At 36.5% G+C, this 17,880-nt stretch overlaps 1 protein-coding gene and 1 long non-coding RNA gene across 3 annotated transcripts; one reads left to right on the top strand and one right to left on the bottom strand.

Moving 5' to 3' along the window:
• On the top strand, nucleotides 1-16,707 carry LOC125664344 (uncharacterized). Of its 2 annotated transcripts, XR_008799435.1 has the most exons (6): nucleotides 1-124; nucleotides 1,764-2,836; nucleotides 5,291-5,479; nucleotides 7,870-8,054; nucleotides 11,054-11,175; nucleotides 16,611-16,707. It is a non-coding gene; the product is annotated as an uncharacterized LOC125664344 (long non-coding RNA). The 2 variants fall into 2 exon arrangements; XR_008799431.1 differs by lacking the exons at nucleotides 1-124; nucleotides 1,764-2,836; nucleotides 5,291-5,479; nucleotides 7,870-8,054; nucleotides 11,054-11,175 and adding an exon at nucleotides 14,172-14,272.
• Nucleotides 11,206-15,834, bottom strand: LOC125664759 (E3 ubiquitin-protein ligase TRIM71-like). Its single transcript, XM_056152180.1, has 2 exons — nucleotides 15,448-15,834; nucleotides 11,206-14,965 (listed from the first exon to the last, which is right to left on the bottom strand). Exon 2 carries the CDS (start codon nucleotides 14,936-14,938, stop codon nucleotides 13,277-13,279), a length of 1,662 nt encoding a protein of 553 aa, XP_056008155.1. The 5' UTR covers nucleotides 14,939-14,965; nucleotides 15,448-15,834; the 3' UTR covers nucleotides 11,206-13,276.
• Nucleotides 16,708-17,880: the final 1,173 nt, after the last annotated feature.

Below are 17,880 nucleotides of genomic sequence, written 5' to 3'. Positions count from 1 at the left end.
ACAGAGATATTTCAAGAACAGCAACTCCTGCAATATTTCTGCATGCTACTACGTCACAACAAATATACAAAAGTTGTCTTTCTTGATTAATCAGACGATACGGGCTCAACAGATCTCATAGCAGGTAAGAAACAAGGTAGACATGATGCGCGCTTAATTTGAAGTATTGAAGAAGAGTACTAAGCTAGTGATCGTAAGGCACTAATCGTAATTTCTCGGTATATAATTTTTTCTACTGAGTACAGGCACAGGGGCTCGGTTGTCAGATATTGAAGTTTTGTATTATTTGTTCCCGAATAATAAATTGAAGTTTTGCATGATTTGTGTCCGAATAATAGATTATATAAATAAAATCCACCACCAAAATCCGCTTTTTTAATGTACACATGATACACCTTTTTTAAAACCGAGAAAAAAACCAACCGGATTTTGGTGGTGGATTTTCAAGTTAACATAATTATAGTTATGTTGACTTGTCAGATAGGCCGAATGATGTCGACTTGTCAAATGATTATGTTGACTTTTCAGATCTTTATGTCGACTTGTCAGAAAAAAAATGTTGTTAACTGGAAGGCACAAACTGGACATGGACACGTTATCATGTTGAATTTTGAAATATGTAAATAAATGACAAGTTGACATAAAGATCTGACAAGTCAACATGAATAAGTGACAAGTTGACATAAAGATCTGACAAGTCAACATAAATAAGTGACAAGTCGACATAAATAAGTGACAAGTTGACATAAAGATCTGACAAGTCAACATGAATAAGTGACAAGTCGACATAAAGATCTGACAAGTTGACATAAAGATCTGACAAGTCAACATGAATAAGTGACAGGTCGACAAAGTTATCTGACAAGTCGACAAAGTTATCTGACAAGTCGACAAAGTTGATTATCTGACAAGGAGTGGTAGAACTATGTCACCATATGTAAGAGATGGAACTACATGTAGTAAGTTGTTAAAATTCATTCCCAAGTCCTTTGATTTCTTAAATAAAATAAAACTATTATGTCTGTAAGTTTATCTAATAATTCTGATTGCAACAGAAGACTGAATTTATTTTTGAATTTTCCACGGATGTTCATGTTCGTGCTAGTGCTAAGGGTGAGCCTCACTTGTGCTGCTTTTGTTTTCTCCAAGTCAAGAACAAGGCTGCCTCTACCAAGGTTGTGGATCTCATATACCATGGACATTTTAAAAACCTCCAGGGAAGGAAATCAGATAGTTAAAATATCTTTCTTTCTAAATCTGTACAGTTAGCACACAAATTGGGTGCATGATTATGATGGATGAAAATTGTGAAATTTGTAACCCCCATTCTAATTAAAGTTAGATCTTTGATGCGCTTCGGTAATATTAATATGTCACTACACAAAGCACACTCACTGGAGCAGACCAAAGATTTAATTTTAATCAGATTGCTTAACCCATAGGTTAGAAGTTCCAGCATGATTGAAGATTGGGTTTTTTGGCTCATAAACTGAAAATCCATTAATACTTTATTAAAAACTCTTTCTTTGTGAAGATATGTATTATGTATACTATACACTAGGCTTTGCACTAAGATGAGAAATATTTATTTCCAAAAGAGTCACTTTCATTACTCCCTACTTAATGGTGTAGTGTCTCGGTTAATAAATGAAAATCACTCTTGGATCACATGTGGTAGGTAATTGCTCCACATGCAATGCATTTTTGAGCTTCATTAACCGAATTTATGCCAAAATTCTGATTTCATTTCTATTTATTTGCAGACGATGACAGTGTATCAAATCAAGGACTAGAATTCCATCTGACATAGATGAACGAATTCTCTTTTATCTCAGACAGGGGAGTATACACAATACACAGAGATTTAAACAATTATTCTGTTGTTTGTGAATTTGGTGATCAAACTATTTTTAAATATCTTTTATAAATGAAGATCTATAGAAAAGCATTTAAATTGGTGATTGATATTTGGGCAGTATGACAACACAGAGAAAATCAGTATTTTTATGGTTGTGAATATTTGGTGATCTTGTATATAGATTTGTAAAAAAAGTGAAATATTTTGTTTATAGTATACTATTAATATATAGATAGATAGGTAGATAAATATATATCAATTGGGGCCTCTGTTTCCCAGTATACTTTTGGAATGTCGGTAAGTGAGAAAGTTTCCCAGTTTACTTTTGGAATGTCGGTAAGTGAGAAAGTTTCCCAGTTTACTTTCGGAAGGTCGGTAAGTGAGAAAGTTTCCCAGTTTACTTTCGGAAGGTCGGTTTCTTCCCAGACCTTACATTGTATCTCCTCCATCAATAAAAAACTGGGCGCCACCAGATAACTGAAAAATTATGGAGTGTGGCGGAAAACAGCAAAACAAACATGATAATAGTGAAACATTAACTGCAGTATTAATATCAATAAATATATTAGCTATATATCTATAGTATGTTGTTATAGTATGTTTATATGTAATTATAGTATGTTTATAGTATGTTTATAGTATGTTATTATAGTATGTTATTGGCAGTTGAACTTCATTATATAAGATATAACGAACAGTGATCAATATCATTACTTCTATAAGGAATACAAAATTAAGTGTTGGGTGAACTCGGACCCCTGGATATACCAGAGGTTGCTGTCAGGTGCCTGAATAATTCTTGTCTCAATTCTAGGTTCTCTGTTGTTGATTTGCAGGTGGTGACGGAGTATCTGACCAATTTATTGACTGAAATTCCACCAGTTTAATACCGACAAATCCTGCATTATCACAGACAGGGAAAAGGCCGGCAGCAGCACTCACAAAAATGGCAATATACTTTTCTTAATATTCTTCCAGGTATTGAACTAGTAAAATGTTTCTAGCTCACCTGAGCTATAAGATCACCCATACCTTGTAATCTGCGTGTCTGTAAACGACACTTTTCTGCTTTTTCTAGAACCACTGGTCAATTTCAACCAAACTTAGCACAGAGCATCCCAGAGTAAAGGGTTTCAAAACTGTTTAGATTTAAAAGGCAGATAAACAAGAAAAGGTAAAAATGTGGTGCGGTCGTTCAAAAATTGTCTTTTCAAGAATCACTGGGCTGGAAAAGATAAAATTTTCTGTAAAAACTTTTAAGATAGTGTACATTATAAATTATTTATTTCATGAGACACGGTGGGGTCACAATAGGGATTCAAAGTTTTAAAATGGAAATAAGTTTTAAATGTCTTCCAAAGAGTATGACCGTGATAAATCAAATTAATATGAAATTATCATGGGATAGTGCAGATTCCAAGATATTCAAATTAATATGAAATTATCCAGAGATAGTGCAGATTCCAAGATATTCAAATTAATATGAAATTATCCTGAGATAGTGCAGATTCCAAGATATTCAAATTAATATGAAATTATCCTGAGATAGTGCAGATTCCACGATATTCAAATTATCACCCTAAAGGTTAAGAGGATGCACATTTTCAATTCCACAGGTTTTCTGATTCAAGGCTAATTTCTATGACCCGTGGCACAAAATATCCTGAATACAGAAATTTCAGGTTCTTTCCTTTAAATAAAGGGACCTTGCTCCCTTCCATGGTGAGATAATTGGGATACAAATTTTGTATATAAAAATATTTCAGTTCCAATCATGAACCCAAGGTATTTTTTTTTTATATTTTACAAAGGAATGTAATACAGGAAAAGTGTGCTAAAAAACTACAAGACTACAATAAAACTGATTAGCATATACCTCTACATAGTGTAGATGTATGTTCAAACTTCAAAGCATAGTCTACTGTAAGGCGTTTCAGAGTTGGGAGCTGTTTGTTTTAGATCTGAATATATTCACAGGCAATTGGATTGGGGCATGGATCATGATCACCCCCACCCCCCAATTATCACTTAATTTTTTTTCGACCAAAATATATATTTTTTTTCTTCATATGTTTTGCAGATATGCATTTAGGATCACCCAAAAATATTACTTTTCGTCTCTGTTACGTATTAGTCAAAATCACTCTCCTTATAATGACTAAGAACGTGATTTTGACTAATACGTAACAGAGACGAAAAGTAAGAAAAAAAATATATTTTGATCCAAAAAAAATTAATAGTAATAAGTGGGGGTGGGTGGGGGGTGATTGTGATCCATGCCCATCTAGGAAAATATCTTTAAAATCTTTTCCCCAAAAACCACTGATTCAAAATTTGTCAAACGGATTTGCAAGCATCCTTATTCTTTATAAATTCAAGATTACAACATGATTTTGGGACGTAGAAGCTGTATAGAGGAGACTGACTTTGACTGGGTGTCCCCCTCCCCTTATCGTGCAGTAGGACCTGATGACTGGCTGGGTGTCCCCCTCCCCTTACCGTGCTGTAGGGTTTACTGTGACTGGGTGTCCCCCTCCCCTTACCGTGCTGTAGGGTTTACTGTGACTGGGTGTCCCCCTCCATTACCATGCTGTAGGGTTTACTGTGGCTGGGTATTCCCCTCCCCTTACCGTTCTGTAGGGTTTACTGTGGCTGGGTGTCCCCCTCCCCTTACCGTGCTGTAGGGTTTACTGTGACTGGGTATCCCCCTCCCCTTACCGTGCAGTAGGACCTGATGACTGGCTGGGTATCCCCCTCCCCTTACCGTGCTGTAGGGTTTACTGTGACTGGTTGTCCCCCTCCCCTTACCGTGCTGTAGGGCTTACTGTGACTGGGTGTCCCCTCCCCTTACCGTGCTGTAGGGTTTACTGTGGCTGGGTGTCCCCCTCCCCTTACCGTGTTGTAGGGTTTACTGTGACTGGTTGTCCACCTCCCCTTACCGTGCTGTAGGGTTTACTGTGGCTGGGTGTCCCCTCCCCTTACCGTGCTGTAGGGCTTACTGTGGCTGGGTGTCCCCTCCCCTTACTGTGTTGTAGGGTTTACTGTGACTGGGTGTCCCCTCCATTACCGTGCTGTAGGAACTTGACGTTGTGTAAGAATGACTGTCTCCAGCTGAGGAAGTCTGTGTATTGTTATCAACAGACATGGTAGTAAAAGCTGTGTAGATAAAACAGACAGCAGGTTGTTGTTAATAAATAAACACTGGAATACAATGTAACGATACATAACAAAGAAAAAAACGATTAGTTAAGGTGTTTCTTTGTCAGTGATCAGAACTCAATGATTTATTTGAATATGTTTTAGAATAATATTTGCAAGTACATCTTCAAGGACTCGCATTTTTAAGAAATGTCTTGTGTACCAAATTTTTAAATTGATAGGAACCTTTGAGGATTTGATGTTATATGATATGTGACCAATTGTTTTTAATAGATCTGAAGGATTGAGGTCAAACTGGACTGCATGAAGAACAAAGTAAAAGTGTGAGGAGGTGATTGTAGTTGCAGCTCTTCTCAAATCCCTGGACCCACACTAAGACCAGTCTGCTGGACTTCCAACTGATTCATACCTGTAGTAATTAATGCCCTGCCCATTCAACCAAATCATTGATGAACAGTATGGGTCAGTTAAATGATTGGTTAGTCTCACAAGCGGGAGTTATATTTTATTTGAATTACAGGGCAGCTTTAGGGCTCAATTATATCGGATGACTTTAATGTTTGTTGATTTGTTATACCAGCACTTTCTAAAGAAATCTCGGGTACATTATTGTTACCCTGGTCCGTCCATCCGTCTGTCACACTTTCTCCTTCCTCACACTCCTCTTTGATTTTAAGCAGTAACCAAGTACAACAACGTAGTGTAGATTTATGTTCAAACTTCAAAGCATGGTCCATCATTTCAGAGTGGGGAAGTGTTTGTTTTACATCTGAATATATAGGAAAATAACTTTTAAAGTCTTTCTTCTCGAAAATCACTGGTCCACAATTTGTCAAACTGATTTGCAAACATCCTCATCCTTTATAGATTTAAGATGAGAACATGATCCTGGGACCTAGAAGCTGTATAGAGGACTGTGGCTGGGTGTCCAACACCATTCAGTAAGACATAATGGCTGTGACTGGGTGTCCCCTCCCCTTACCGTGCAGTAGGACCTAATGACTGGCTGGGTGTCCCCCTCCCCTTACCATGCAGTAGGACTTAGTGACTATGGCTGGGTGTCCCCCTCCCCTTACCATGCAGTAGGACTTAGTGACTGTGGCTGGGTGTCCCCCTCCCCTTACCATGCAGTAGGAACTTGACATTGTGTATGGATGGCTGTCTCCTGCTAAGGAAGTCTGTGTATAATACTAATGTTATCAATAGACATGTAAAGGCTGTGTAGGTAATAAGACAGCAAGTTGTTATACCCCCCCCGCAACAAGTTGTGGGGGGGGGGGTATACTGGAATCGGGTTGTCCGTCTGTCTATCCGTCCGTCCGTCTGTAGACACAATGGTTTCCGGGCTCTAAAGCATTATCCTTTCCACCTACCGTCACCATATCGTACATACCGTATATACTCGCCTATAAGTCGGATTTTTGGGAGTAAATTTTTGGTCTAAAACTCTATGTCCGACTTATAGGCGCGTCCTAAGAACATTGATATTTTTCTGGGAGGCGTAATGTAGTGGGTTTTTTTTAAACAACTCCGATGATTATCATGGACTAGATCTACCACACAAATGATTATTGTTCACAAATATCTAGACATAGTGTATTGTTTATGTACATGTATTTTAAAATCATGTATAAAGTACAAGTATTTACATATTTTTGTTTAGTTAAAAATTATTTACCCGTAACTAATACTTTCAATTCAACTCATCTATCGTTTATCGGTAAAATTGAATCACGAACCCGATTTAATATTGAAATATTCATATGTATACCAACTGAAATATATTTCTTTAAAAAAAATGAATATTGTTAACAGATAATTTAGATCATCATTCTTGACTCTTTTATAAAAAAAATCTATTGTTGATACAATGAATTATACCGGAATCCCACAGTAACAGTTTTCACAAGGCGCGTGCCACTAAGTAAACACGTTGTCAGGTACTGGTAATTAGGAGACCATAATTGCTTAGATAAACAAGGGATCAATGCCCATAACAGATCAAGGGTTGAGTTTATACCCCTAACACATATGGCTTGGATATTGAGCACCCCATAATTATCAATTTCTCAAAATATTTGTTGAAACATAGGTAAAAATACTAGAGCATTGACTTGAAATTGTCAACCGATTCTGACAAAAAATTGTACCGACTTACATGTATAAGCGTGTCAATGGCAAATTCCTACAAAATAACCCTAAAAAATACAACCGACTTATAGGCGGACCGACTTATAGGCGAGTATATACGGTATGGACTACCCATGGGATGAAGATGTTCCCTATTGATTTTGGGGTCAAAAGGTCAAAGGTCAAGCGCACTGGACATCGAAGTAGCAATATGGTTTCCGGGCTCTAAAGCGTTATCCTTTCCACCTACAGTCACCATATCATACATATCGACTACCCATGGGATGAAGATATTCCCTATCGATTTTGGGGTCAAAAGGTCAAAGGTCAAGCGCACTGGACATCGAAGTAGCAATATGGTTCGGTTTGTCATGCCATTTGTTTTTTACACTGAGAAAAGAGGTAGTTTATACCTATTACCAACACCCTTTGGGAGATTGGGGTAAGCGGGGGTTATTTTTAGTGAGCATTGCTCACAGTACCTCTTGTTGTTGATAAATAAACACTGGAATACAATACAACAATAGATAAGAAAGAACAAATGATTGTTTAAGGTGTTTCTGCCTCAGTGATCATGTTTTAGAATAATATTTGCTTTTAAAAGTCAAATGACATCTTCAAGGACTTGCCTCTTTAAAACATCATGTGTCCCAAATGTTTACATTACGAGGAACCTTTGACAGTTTGACATTTTATGATATTTGAACAATTGTTTTTGATAGATGTGAAGGATTATGGTCAAACTGGACTGCATGAAGAACAAAGTAAAATTGTGAGGAGGTGATTGAAGTTGCAGTTCTTCTCAAATCCCAGGACTCATACTAAGGCCAGTCTGCTGGACTTTTAACTGATTTATTGTAACGCCCTGCTCATTCGAATCACTGATGAACAATATGGGCCATGATTGGTTAGTCCTGCAAGTGGGAGTTATATATTTATTTGAATTATAGAACAGCTTTAGTTGTCAGTCATATCAGATGACTTTGCTGTTTGTTGATTTGTTATACCAGCACTTTCTAAAGAAATCTCAGGTACATTATTGTTACCCTGGTCCGTCCATCTGTCTGTCACACTTTCTCCTTCCTCACACTCTTCTTTGAATTTAAGCAGTAACCAAGTTTAACTTATCTTTTGGATATGATAGGTAGTATCCTGTAGATGTGCAATAAGGTTTTGGAACTTTCAATTTCACCCTGGGGGTAAAATGCGGGTAAAAAAGACAAAAACGTTTTCCTGCAAAATTTTGATTCCCAGAACTCCTCTTACGTTTTATGTAGTGGGCAAATCATATTTGGAAAGTTGATGATGTCTTGTAGATGAGCAGTAAGTTTAGCTCACCAGAGCTGAAAGCTCAAGTGAGCTATTCTGATTGCCTTTTGTGTGTCTGTCTGTAAACTTTTCACATTTCCATCTTCTTCTCCAGAACCACTGGGTCAATTTCAATCAAACTTGGTACAAATCATCCTTCGGTGAAGGGCTTTCAAGTTTGTTCAAATGAAGGGCCTTGCCCCTTCAAAGGGGAAATAATTACAAAAATGCAAAATTAGGATGAGGTCATTTAAAAATATTTTCAAGAAGGACTGGGCTAGAAAAGTTGAAATTTACAAGTTAAATGAAGTGAAATTTGAAGTTAACATCTTCATGACATAGTACATATTCAAGTTTGTTAAAATCATGGCCCCTGAGGGTAGGGTGGGACCACAATGGGGGATCAAAGTTTTACGTGCAAATATATAGGGGAAAATTTTTTAAAAATCTTCTCAAGAACCACAGGGGCAAGAAAGTTCAAATTTACAAGAAAGCTTCCTGACATAGTGCAGATTTTAAGTTTCTTAAAATCATGGCCCCCGGGGTAGGTTAGAGCCATAATAGGGGATCAAAGTTTTATGTGTGAATATATAAGGGAAATCTTTATTAAAATAATTCAAGTACCACTGGGCCTTCAGCTCAGGTGAGCTAAGAGGCCCATGAGCCACATCACTCACCTGAGCCACAGTTCCTAGCAATAAACAAGCTTGAGCAAAACTATCACTATACAAGTGGATTGGTTCAGAAGAAACTTTTCAAAGATAACGATGAAACAAACTTGATCACAAATTCATTATCATATACCCTTGCAGATAGGTATGACCTTTTATATTAACAAATTTCATCTAAGGATTCTTTTTGCTATGTTTAGTTCCCTATATACTCATATGTAAAACTTTAATCCCCTATTGTGGCCCCACCATAACCCATTTCATTTCAACAAACTTTAATCCTCTTTACTTAAGGATGATTTGTATCAAGTTTAATTGAAATTGGCCCAGTGGTTCTGAAGATTTTCTATATATCAGCATGTAAAATTTTGTTCCCCTACCGTGGCCCCCACCCTACCCCCGGGGCCATGATCTGAACAATTTGAATCTGCTCTATATCAGGAAGCTTTCATGTTAATCTCCTCTTTCGGCCAAGTGGTTCTTGAGAAGATTTTTTAAAAAATGTCTTTATATATTCACATGTATAACTTTGATCCCCTATTGTGGCCCCAACATCCCCCCCACCACCACCACCACCAAGGTTATGATTTTAACAAATTTGAATCTGCATTATATCTGGAAGATTCATGTACATTTCAGCTTTTCTGGCCCATGTAGACTTGCCTAAGTCTCTATGTTTATATGTAATAATCAGTACTCCCTCTGATACTTTTAGCTCACCTGAGCGGAAAGCTCAAGTGAGCATTTCTGATCACCTGTTGTCCGTCGTCTGGCTGTCTGTCCGGCTATCTGTAAAGTTTTTACATGTTCGACTTCTTCTCCAGAACTACTGGGCCAATTTCAACCCCACTTGGCCAAAAGCATCCATGGGTGAAGGGCTTTTAAGTTTGTTCAAATTAAGGGCCACATTCCTTTGAAAACAGATAATCACAAAAATGCAAAAATAGGGTGGGGTCATTTAAAAAGCTTCTTCTCAAGAACCACTGAGCCATAAAAGCTTATATTTACATGAAAACTTCCTGACATAATGCACATTCAAGTTTTTGAAAATCATAGGGGTTCAAAGTTTTAAATACAAACAGGGAAAATCTTTAAAAAATTTCTTCTCAAGAACTATTGAGCCAGAAAAGCTGATATTTACATGAAAACTTCCTGACATAGTGCAGATTCAAGTTTGTTAAAATCATAGCCCCCCCCCCCCCCCCCCCCATCTGATGAAAAATCATTGGGCCAGAAAAGTTTACATTTACATGAAAGCTTCCTGACATAGTCCAGATTCAGTTTTGAAAAAAATCATGGCCCCTGGGAGTAGGTAGGGGTCACAATAGGGATCAAAGTTTTACATGCGAATTTATACGAAAAATCTTTAGATATGAGCCAAGGTGAGCGATGTGGCCCATGGGCCTCTTGTTGATAATGCTAAACATATGTTTAGTGACATTTAAGTATGGTAGAGAGCAGATATTTAGATTTCTGAAACATAATAAAATTTGGACGAAATGATAAAGTAATAAAAACAACATAGAGACTTGAGCAAGTTTACTTTAGACCCTTTGGTTCTTTAGAAGAAGATTTTTAAATGACCCCACCCAATTTTTGGATTTTTGTGATTATCTCTCCTTTGAAGGGGGCATGGCTATTCATTTGAACAAATTTGAATCCCTTTTACACAAAGATGCTTTGTGCCACATTTGGTGGAAATCGGCTCAGTGGTTCTGGAGAAAAAGATGAAAATGTGAAATGTTTTCGACAACGATGAGGACCACAAACAACAACAAATTTTGATCAGAAAAGCTCACTTGAGCCTTTGGCTGAGGTGAGCTAAAACGTTTTGGCCTAATGTTAAATATGAATAAATTCTTAGGTGCAAACAATTCTTGACAAATCAGTTTGGTATGATTTCTATTTATCTGTGTTGATGTTGTAGGAATATTTAGATACAAGTTGTGAATGTATTGATGATGAACAGAAGATTATGACCCTGACTCTGAAGATCTATGATGAAGAATGGACACTTGGGCCACTAACTCTTCTGTACTACAAAACTAAGTAAGTACTCAGTAATAATGCAAGACTGTACTCTAAATGATGTTTATCTATGTACTAGTATATACTTTGAAACTAAGAGATATTTACAAACAGAATAATGTTTATATATCATATACACAATAAAACATGATAAAACAATAAGTCATCATTAACACACAGAATAATGTTTATCTATTATATATACAATAAAACATGATAAAACAATAAAAGACATCATTAACACACAGAATAATGTTTATCTATTATATATACAATAAAACATGATCAAACAATAAAAGACATCATTAACACACAGAATAATGTTTATCTATTATATATACAATAAAACATGATAAAACAAGAGGTACTGTGAGCAATGCTCACTAAGAATACCCCCCGCTTACCCCAATCTCCCAAAGGGTGTTGGTAATAGGTATAAACTACCTCTTTTCTCAGTGTAAAAAACAAATGGCATGACAAACCGAACCATATTGCTATTTCGATGTCCAGTGCGCATGACCTTTGACCTTTTGACCCCAAAATCGATAAGGAACATCTTCATCCCATGGGTAGTCCATATGTATGATATGGTGACTGTAGGTGGAAAGGATAACGCTTTAGAGCCCGGAAACCATATTGCTACTTCGATGTCCAGTGCGCTTGACCTTTGACCTTTTGACCCCAAAATCGATAGGGAACATCTTCATCCCATGGGTAGTCCATATATATGATATGGTATCGGTAGGTGGAAAGGATAACGCTTTAGAGCCCGGAAACCATTGTGTCTACAGACGGACAGACAGACGGACAACCCGATTCCAGTATACCACCCCACCCCCACCCCCCCCACAACTTGTTGCGGGGGGGGGGGGGGTATAACAATAAAAGACATCATTAACACACAGAATAATGTTTATCTATTATATATACAATAAAACATGATCAAACAATAAAAGACATCATTAACACACAGATTAATGTTTATCTATTATATATACAATAAAACATGATCAAACAATAAAAGACATCATTAACACACAGAATAATGTTCATCTATTATATATACAATAAAACATGATCAAACAATAAAAGACATCATTAACACACAGAATAATGTTTATCTATTATATATACAATAAAACATGATCAAACAATAAAAGACATCATTAACACACAGAATAATGTTCATCTATTATATATACAATAAAACATGATCAAACAATAAAAGACATCATTAACACACAGAATAATGTTTATCTATTATATATACAATAAAACATGATCAAACAATAAAAGACATCATTAACACACAGAATGATGTTCATCTATTATATATACAATAAAACATGATCAAACAATAAAAGACATCATTAACACACAGAATGATGTTTATCTATTATATATACAATAAAACAATAAAAAACATCATTAAGACACAGAATAATGTTTATCTATTATATATACAATAAAACATGATAAACAATAAAATACATAATTAACACACAGAATAATGTTTATCTATTATATACACAGTAAAACAATAAAATACATCATTAATACACAGAAGAATGTTAATAATTATAATAGATAAAATTTGTATAGCGCCTGATATAAAACAAATTACTCTAAGTTAGAGGAAAGCAACAAATACGTCTCAAAAATATCATCACATTTAGAAATATAATGAATTCCAACAAGCAATCCTTTCTAAGAAAATTGATAAACCGTTCCCCAATGACTACTGGAATCTAACACTGCACATGTTGCCTATCTCCATACTCACGCATGCCTTAAAACATTTGGTGATATTTATATACATGTACTAAATCTCTGTATACAATTGTGTAATTGTGATGAGAAATAGATTCAGTTCAAAAAACCAATAAAATGTACAATCAGACACAAATAAACCACCACAAATCTACTGTGTCAATACACACGTTAGTTACACATCACAAACACTGCTGTAATTAACACACTGAACTGTAATTAACATGCAGCTGTAATTAACACACGGCTGTAATTAACACACGACTGTAATTAACACTGTGTTGGTAGATGTAATTAACACTGTGTTGGTAGATGTAATTAACACTGTAGAACTGTGTAATTAACACTGTGATTATAGATATTGGATTTTCTTCACTTCAGCAGTGTAACACTCAGCCACAAAGAGGTTGTCTCTGATGTCCACACATAAACCTAATGGACCGACTAAATCACAGTGAATGTAACGGAGGAACTGTCCGTCCTGATCTAGGATGTGGATACGGTGATTGTAACAGTCTGCTGTCAGGATGTGACTCTGGCTGTCTGTAGTGATGCCGACTGGATCAAATGATTGCTTGGTATTAGAGGAATGACCAGTGTATCTAAATCGGAGTTTTCCTGACTGATTGACCACCACTACTGCACTAGCGTCACAGTCAGCCACACAGATATCCAGGTTCTTGTTCTCACTGAGGTATTTATATAAACCACCAGATGAGTAGAGAGGACGACCCTGATCATCAAACTGAATGCTTTGTGTCTCTGTGGAGCCGGAGTAACGCACGACTTTGGATTGTTCTCCATCATCACTGATCATGGTAACCAGGAGATCGTTAGCCGCGGTACAGCAGACATAGCAAGGTCTCCACCCCTGTAGTGTGATCACGGTCTGTATCTTTTCATTCTTAATTAAATTAACAGTTCTATCTCTAGAGTCAGTATAAACAAGATCTCCGTCCCGTGTCACTGCTATGTCCCGCGGTTGTCCCCCTGACTTGGTTTGTATTGATGTCAGTAGTTCACTCTGGAGGTTGAGCAGCTTCATGGTTTCGTTATCCCCGCGTGTCCAGACTTGATCTTCACTCAGACAGCTAACACTGAGTAGTCTGTTATACCCAGTGTCTATGGTGGCGGTGACGCGCGGCTCATCAAGCAGTGGTTTGACTGGAGGAGACGATACAGCTTCTGCTGACTTCATTGTGTCGCCTTGTTCTTTTGTAATGGACAATGATGACACAGAACCAACCATTTTATTGAGCTGATCTTTGTTTATTTTCTGAGGAGATAAACTCGGTAATGTGACTCGGACTTTAGGAGGTAATTGTCGGAACTCGCCATTCCTAGATTTGTAAGTAGACGTTAGAGAGACGTCCTTGGTGTTCAGTATTTTCTTCAGGTCCTCAATGATCTTTCTAAGTTCTGTAATTCTCTGTGTAATTTCATCTGTGTTTTTATCTAGAGCGGCCATATGTTTATTTTTCATCTCCTGGATGTCAGATTTCCGCTGGTTGACAATGGCAGTGACCTCCCGGTGTAAGGCTTCTCCTTGTTGATCGGCAGCTGTTGTCAGTTTCCCGTATTTCGTTTCTAACTCGGATTTCTCAGTTTGGACATCGGAGGCCATTTCTTCATATCGGGGACAAATTCTGCTCTCTAGTTCCTCTAAATCTTTTTGTAAACTTTCCTTTTTAGAGCTGAATTTTTCCAGAACATCACATAAATTGTGCCCTCTATGTTTTTTTAAGACACAGGTAGAACAGACAGGAACGTCACATTCCTCGCAGTAAAGTTCGCTCTGTTTATCCGCGTGTGTCGGACATTTTGGGTAGGTAGGAGTAGACTTTCTGTGTAAAAAGGACACGACATTGTGTTTTTTAGATAAATCAGAAAGGTGTTCCTCAACACAGGCCTTACATAAGTGTACATTACAAAGTTCACAGTGACTCTGTAGGTCGACAGTTTCACAGAGGTCACACAGTAGGACGGTCTGGGCACTGCGCCGGGGGTGCAGCATTTCTGGTATCTGAGTCACACAAGTTCACTGTCAATAAAAATGTAAAAAATTGAACATGTCGACAGGTTAAACAATATACAAACTAGAATTACAACGTGATATTAAAACTAGTCATTCAATTTAGTATCTAAATTTGCTCAAGTCTCTATGTTTGATAATCAGTGCTCTCTTTAATACTTTTTAATAATGCCAAACATTGACGCTTAAGTATGGTAGAGCGCAGGTATTTAGATTTCTGAAAATGTGGACGAAATGATAAAGTACAATAAAAACAGCAGAGATAAACAGCAGAGAGTTGAACAAGTCTATCTAATGATAAAATTAAACATGCTGACAGGTTAAACTATACACAAGTTATAATTACGGCGTGATATTAAAACTAGTCATTCAATACAAAGTGAAGATAACGAACAGTGATCAATCTCATAACTCCTACAAGCAATACAAAATAGATAGTTGGGCAAACACGGACCCCTGGACACAATGAAAAAGTGGTCAATAATACATACCAAAGATACAGCCCCTCCTTCATCTAAACTGCATACATTATGATCAGTGAAAGCAGATCTTTCACATTAATTATATTTTGATCATTTAAACAATTATCTTATTCATTTTTAACAATTTTACGGCACTGCAATGTTTGTCACACCCGTAAATCCAATATGGCCTCCCCGATATTTCGACCTTCCGTCTACAGGTTTAGTCCTGTGATTTCAATGCGCGGCGACAGTTTGTATACGCCATCTAGATAAGATTTAAACTTTAAATTGTCCCAGTGTACATACTTGTTTACCTTCAGAGACCAAAATTAAAATCATACCAATATTCTCTGTCTATTGATTTTATCGTTTCAAAACAAATACAATAATTTCAAGAAGGATAGAGAAACATCATCAGATGAATGTACGGAGTGTATTCATAAATTCTGTGAGAGAAAAAAATGTAAAAGGACCCCCCTTTTTTCCCCCCCTTACACCCTGTGTAATCACTCTCAATAGATTGTATTCATTCATACTGATATAAGTTGCGGAGAAATCGCGCAGCGTTGCGTTTTTACAGGTGATTAGGTAAGGGTATTCTGCTTTACGTTTTTACAGGTGATTAGGTAAGGATATTCTGCTTTATGTTTTTACAGGTGATTAGGTAAGGATATTCTGCTTTATGATTTTACAGGTGATTAGGTAAGGGTATTCTGCTTTATGTTTTTACAGGTGATTAGGTAAGGGTATTCTGCTTTATGTTTTTACAGGTGATTAGGTAAGGGTATTCTGCTTTACGTTTTTACAGGTGATTAGGTAAGGGTATTCTGCTTTATGTTTTTACAGGTGATTAGGTAACTAAGGGTATTCTGCTTTACGTTTTTACAGGTAAGGGTATTCTGCTTTACGTTTTTACAGGTGATTAGGTAAGGATATTCTGCTTTACGTTTTTACAGGTATGGATATTCTGCTTTACGTTTTTACAGGTGATTTGGATATTCTGCTTTACACCATGCGTTTTTTCTCGTTTGTAGAATTACGGATCCGAGTTTCGTTGCCTATATCAGAGACTCTGTCAACAGTGCAACAAATCAGAAACGTTCTTTAGTATCAGTAGTTTGTGTCGGTAAATAACACGTGTAAATATGAAATTTGTGATGCAATATAACAATATTTTATTTTTGTTGTAGAATGAGTTGACTGGAATACTGAACCTCAAGATATTCTATGTACATACAACGTGTATGATTAAAATTCTGTTTCACTCGCGCATGCGAGCTAATTGTATGTTACGTGTTTGAGTTTTATGTTCTCTAGAACTGGTGAATTAGAACACAGATTGATTTAAGGAATAAATGATGCTCGGTTGTTTGTGTAATGAGGGTATAAAAACAATGGAGACATGGGATGAATTACATATACTCGGCGAGAAGACAACCATCCTCTGAAACTTCAACGCACAAACGTTTAATTTAAATTAATTTAAACAATATTTTATTATGTATGAAACATAAATGGATTAGGCAGCAGGCTTGCAGTCTATATAAGCCTTCTCCAATAAGGTACAAGGTGATTACATGTATGTATAATGATGAGTATATATACAATATGTATGATAAATATTGACAATATAAAAATCAATACATAATTCAAAAGGATAAAGATAGAAATCATGTATCACATAGCATGTCATGATAACATGGGAAATGTGTATTGTAGATGTATAGTAAACAAACAAAAACAGACAAAATGCCAAAAATAAGGTAGATGGTTAATAGAAAATAAGAAGCACAAACCGTTTGGTTCATAGTGTACCTAAATGCGCATTGGCCATAGGTAATTCAAGAACCCTCCTTGGAGAAAAGTCTAGATAATTTTAGCATGGTACTTTAAGCAGGTACATACCATCCTTTTTCGGGAAGAAGGGGGGGGGGGGCTGAAGAAATTGATAAGGTAAAATAAAAGGAATCAAAACCTTCAAATCCTAAAAAAAAAAAGGGGGGGGTATTAATTCATCAGGGTTCGAACTTGAATTTTCACTGGCCTATGCTAGTTTTGAAAATTCAGTACAATATACTATTGCTATACACCCATTCTCAGTTAATGTTGACAATTCACAAATCTATTGGTTGAAAAAATAAACTGCCCTTTTGTACTTTTTCATATAGCCAAATAATTGCAGGAGAGAGAAATATAATTATCTGCATTTAATTGTCGTTTGTTTTATTTTTACACAATGTCAAACATAAGCACCCTCTAGCAAGTAAATTCACACTTGAAATGTACGTTACACAAGATCACACATTTTTGAAAGTTGATATAGCGTTAGTTTCTCTATCAACACGTATTTCTGAAACGAAAGCATGCTGTCAGAATATTGAAACAAAACCTCGGGGTGTATATTTCATGTGGCTAGAAAACTACTTCTTTTATAAACGGAGACGCTCTTTTTGTGTCATG

This window comes from Ostrea edulis, chromosome 1 (genome assembly GCF_947568905.1).
Source record: "Ostrea edulis chromosome 1, xbOstEdul1.1, whole genome shotgun sequence".
NCBI lineage: Eukaryota > Metazoa > Mollusca > Bivalvia > Ostreida > Ostreidae > Ostrea > Ostrea edulis.
Note: the sequence above shows the minus strand (reverse complement) of the source record. Positions and strands in the feature narration are given on the sequence as shown.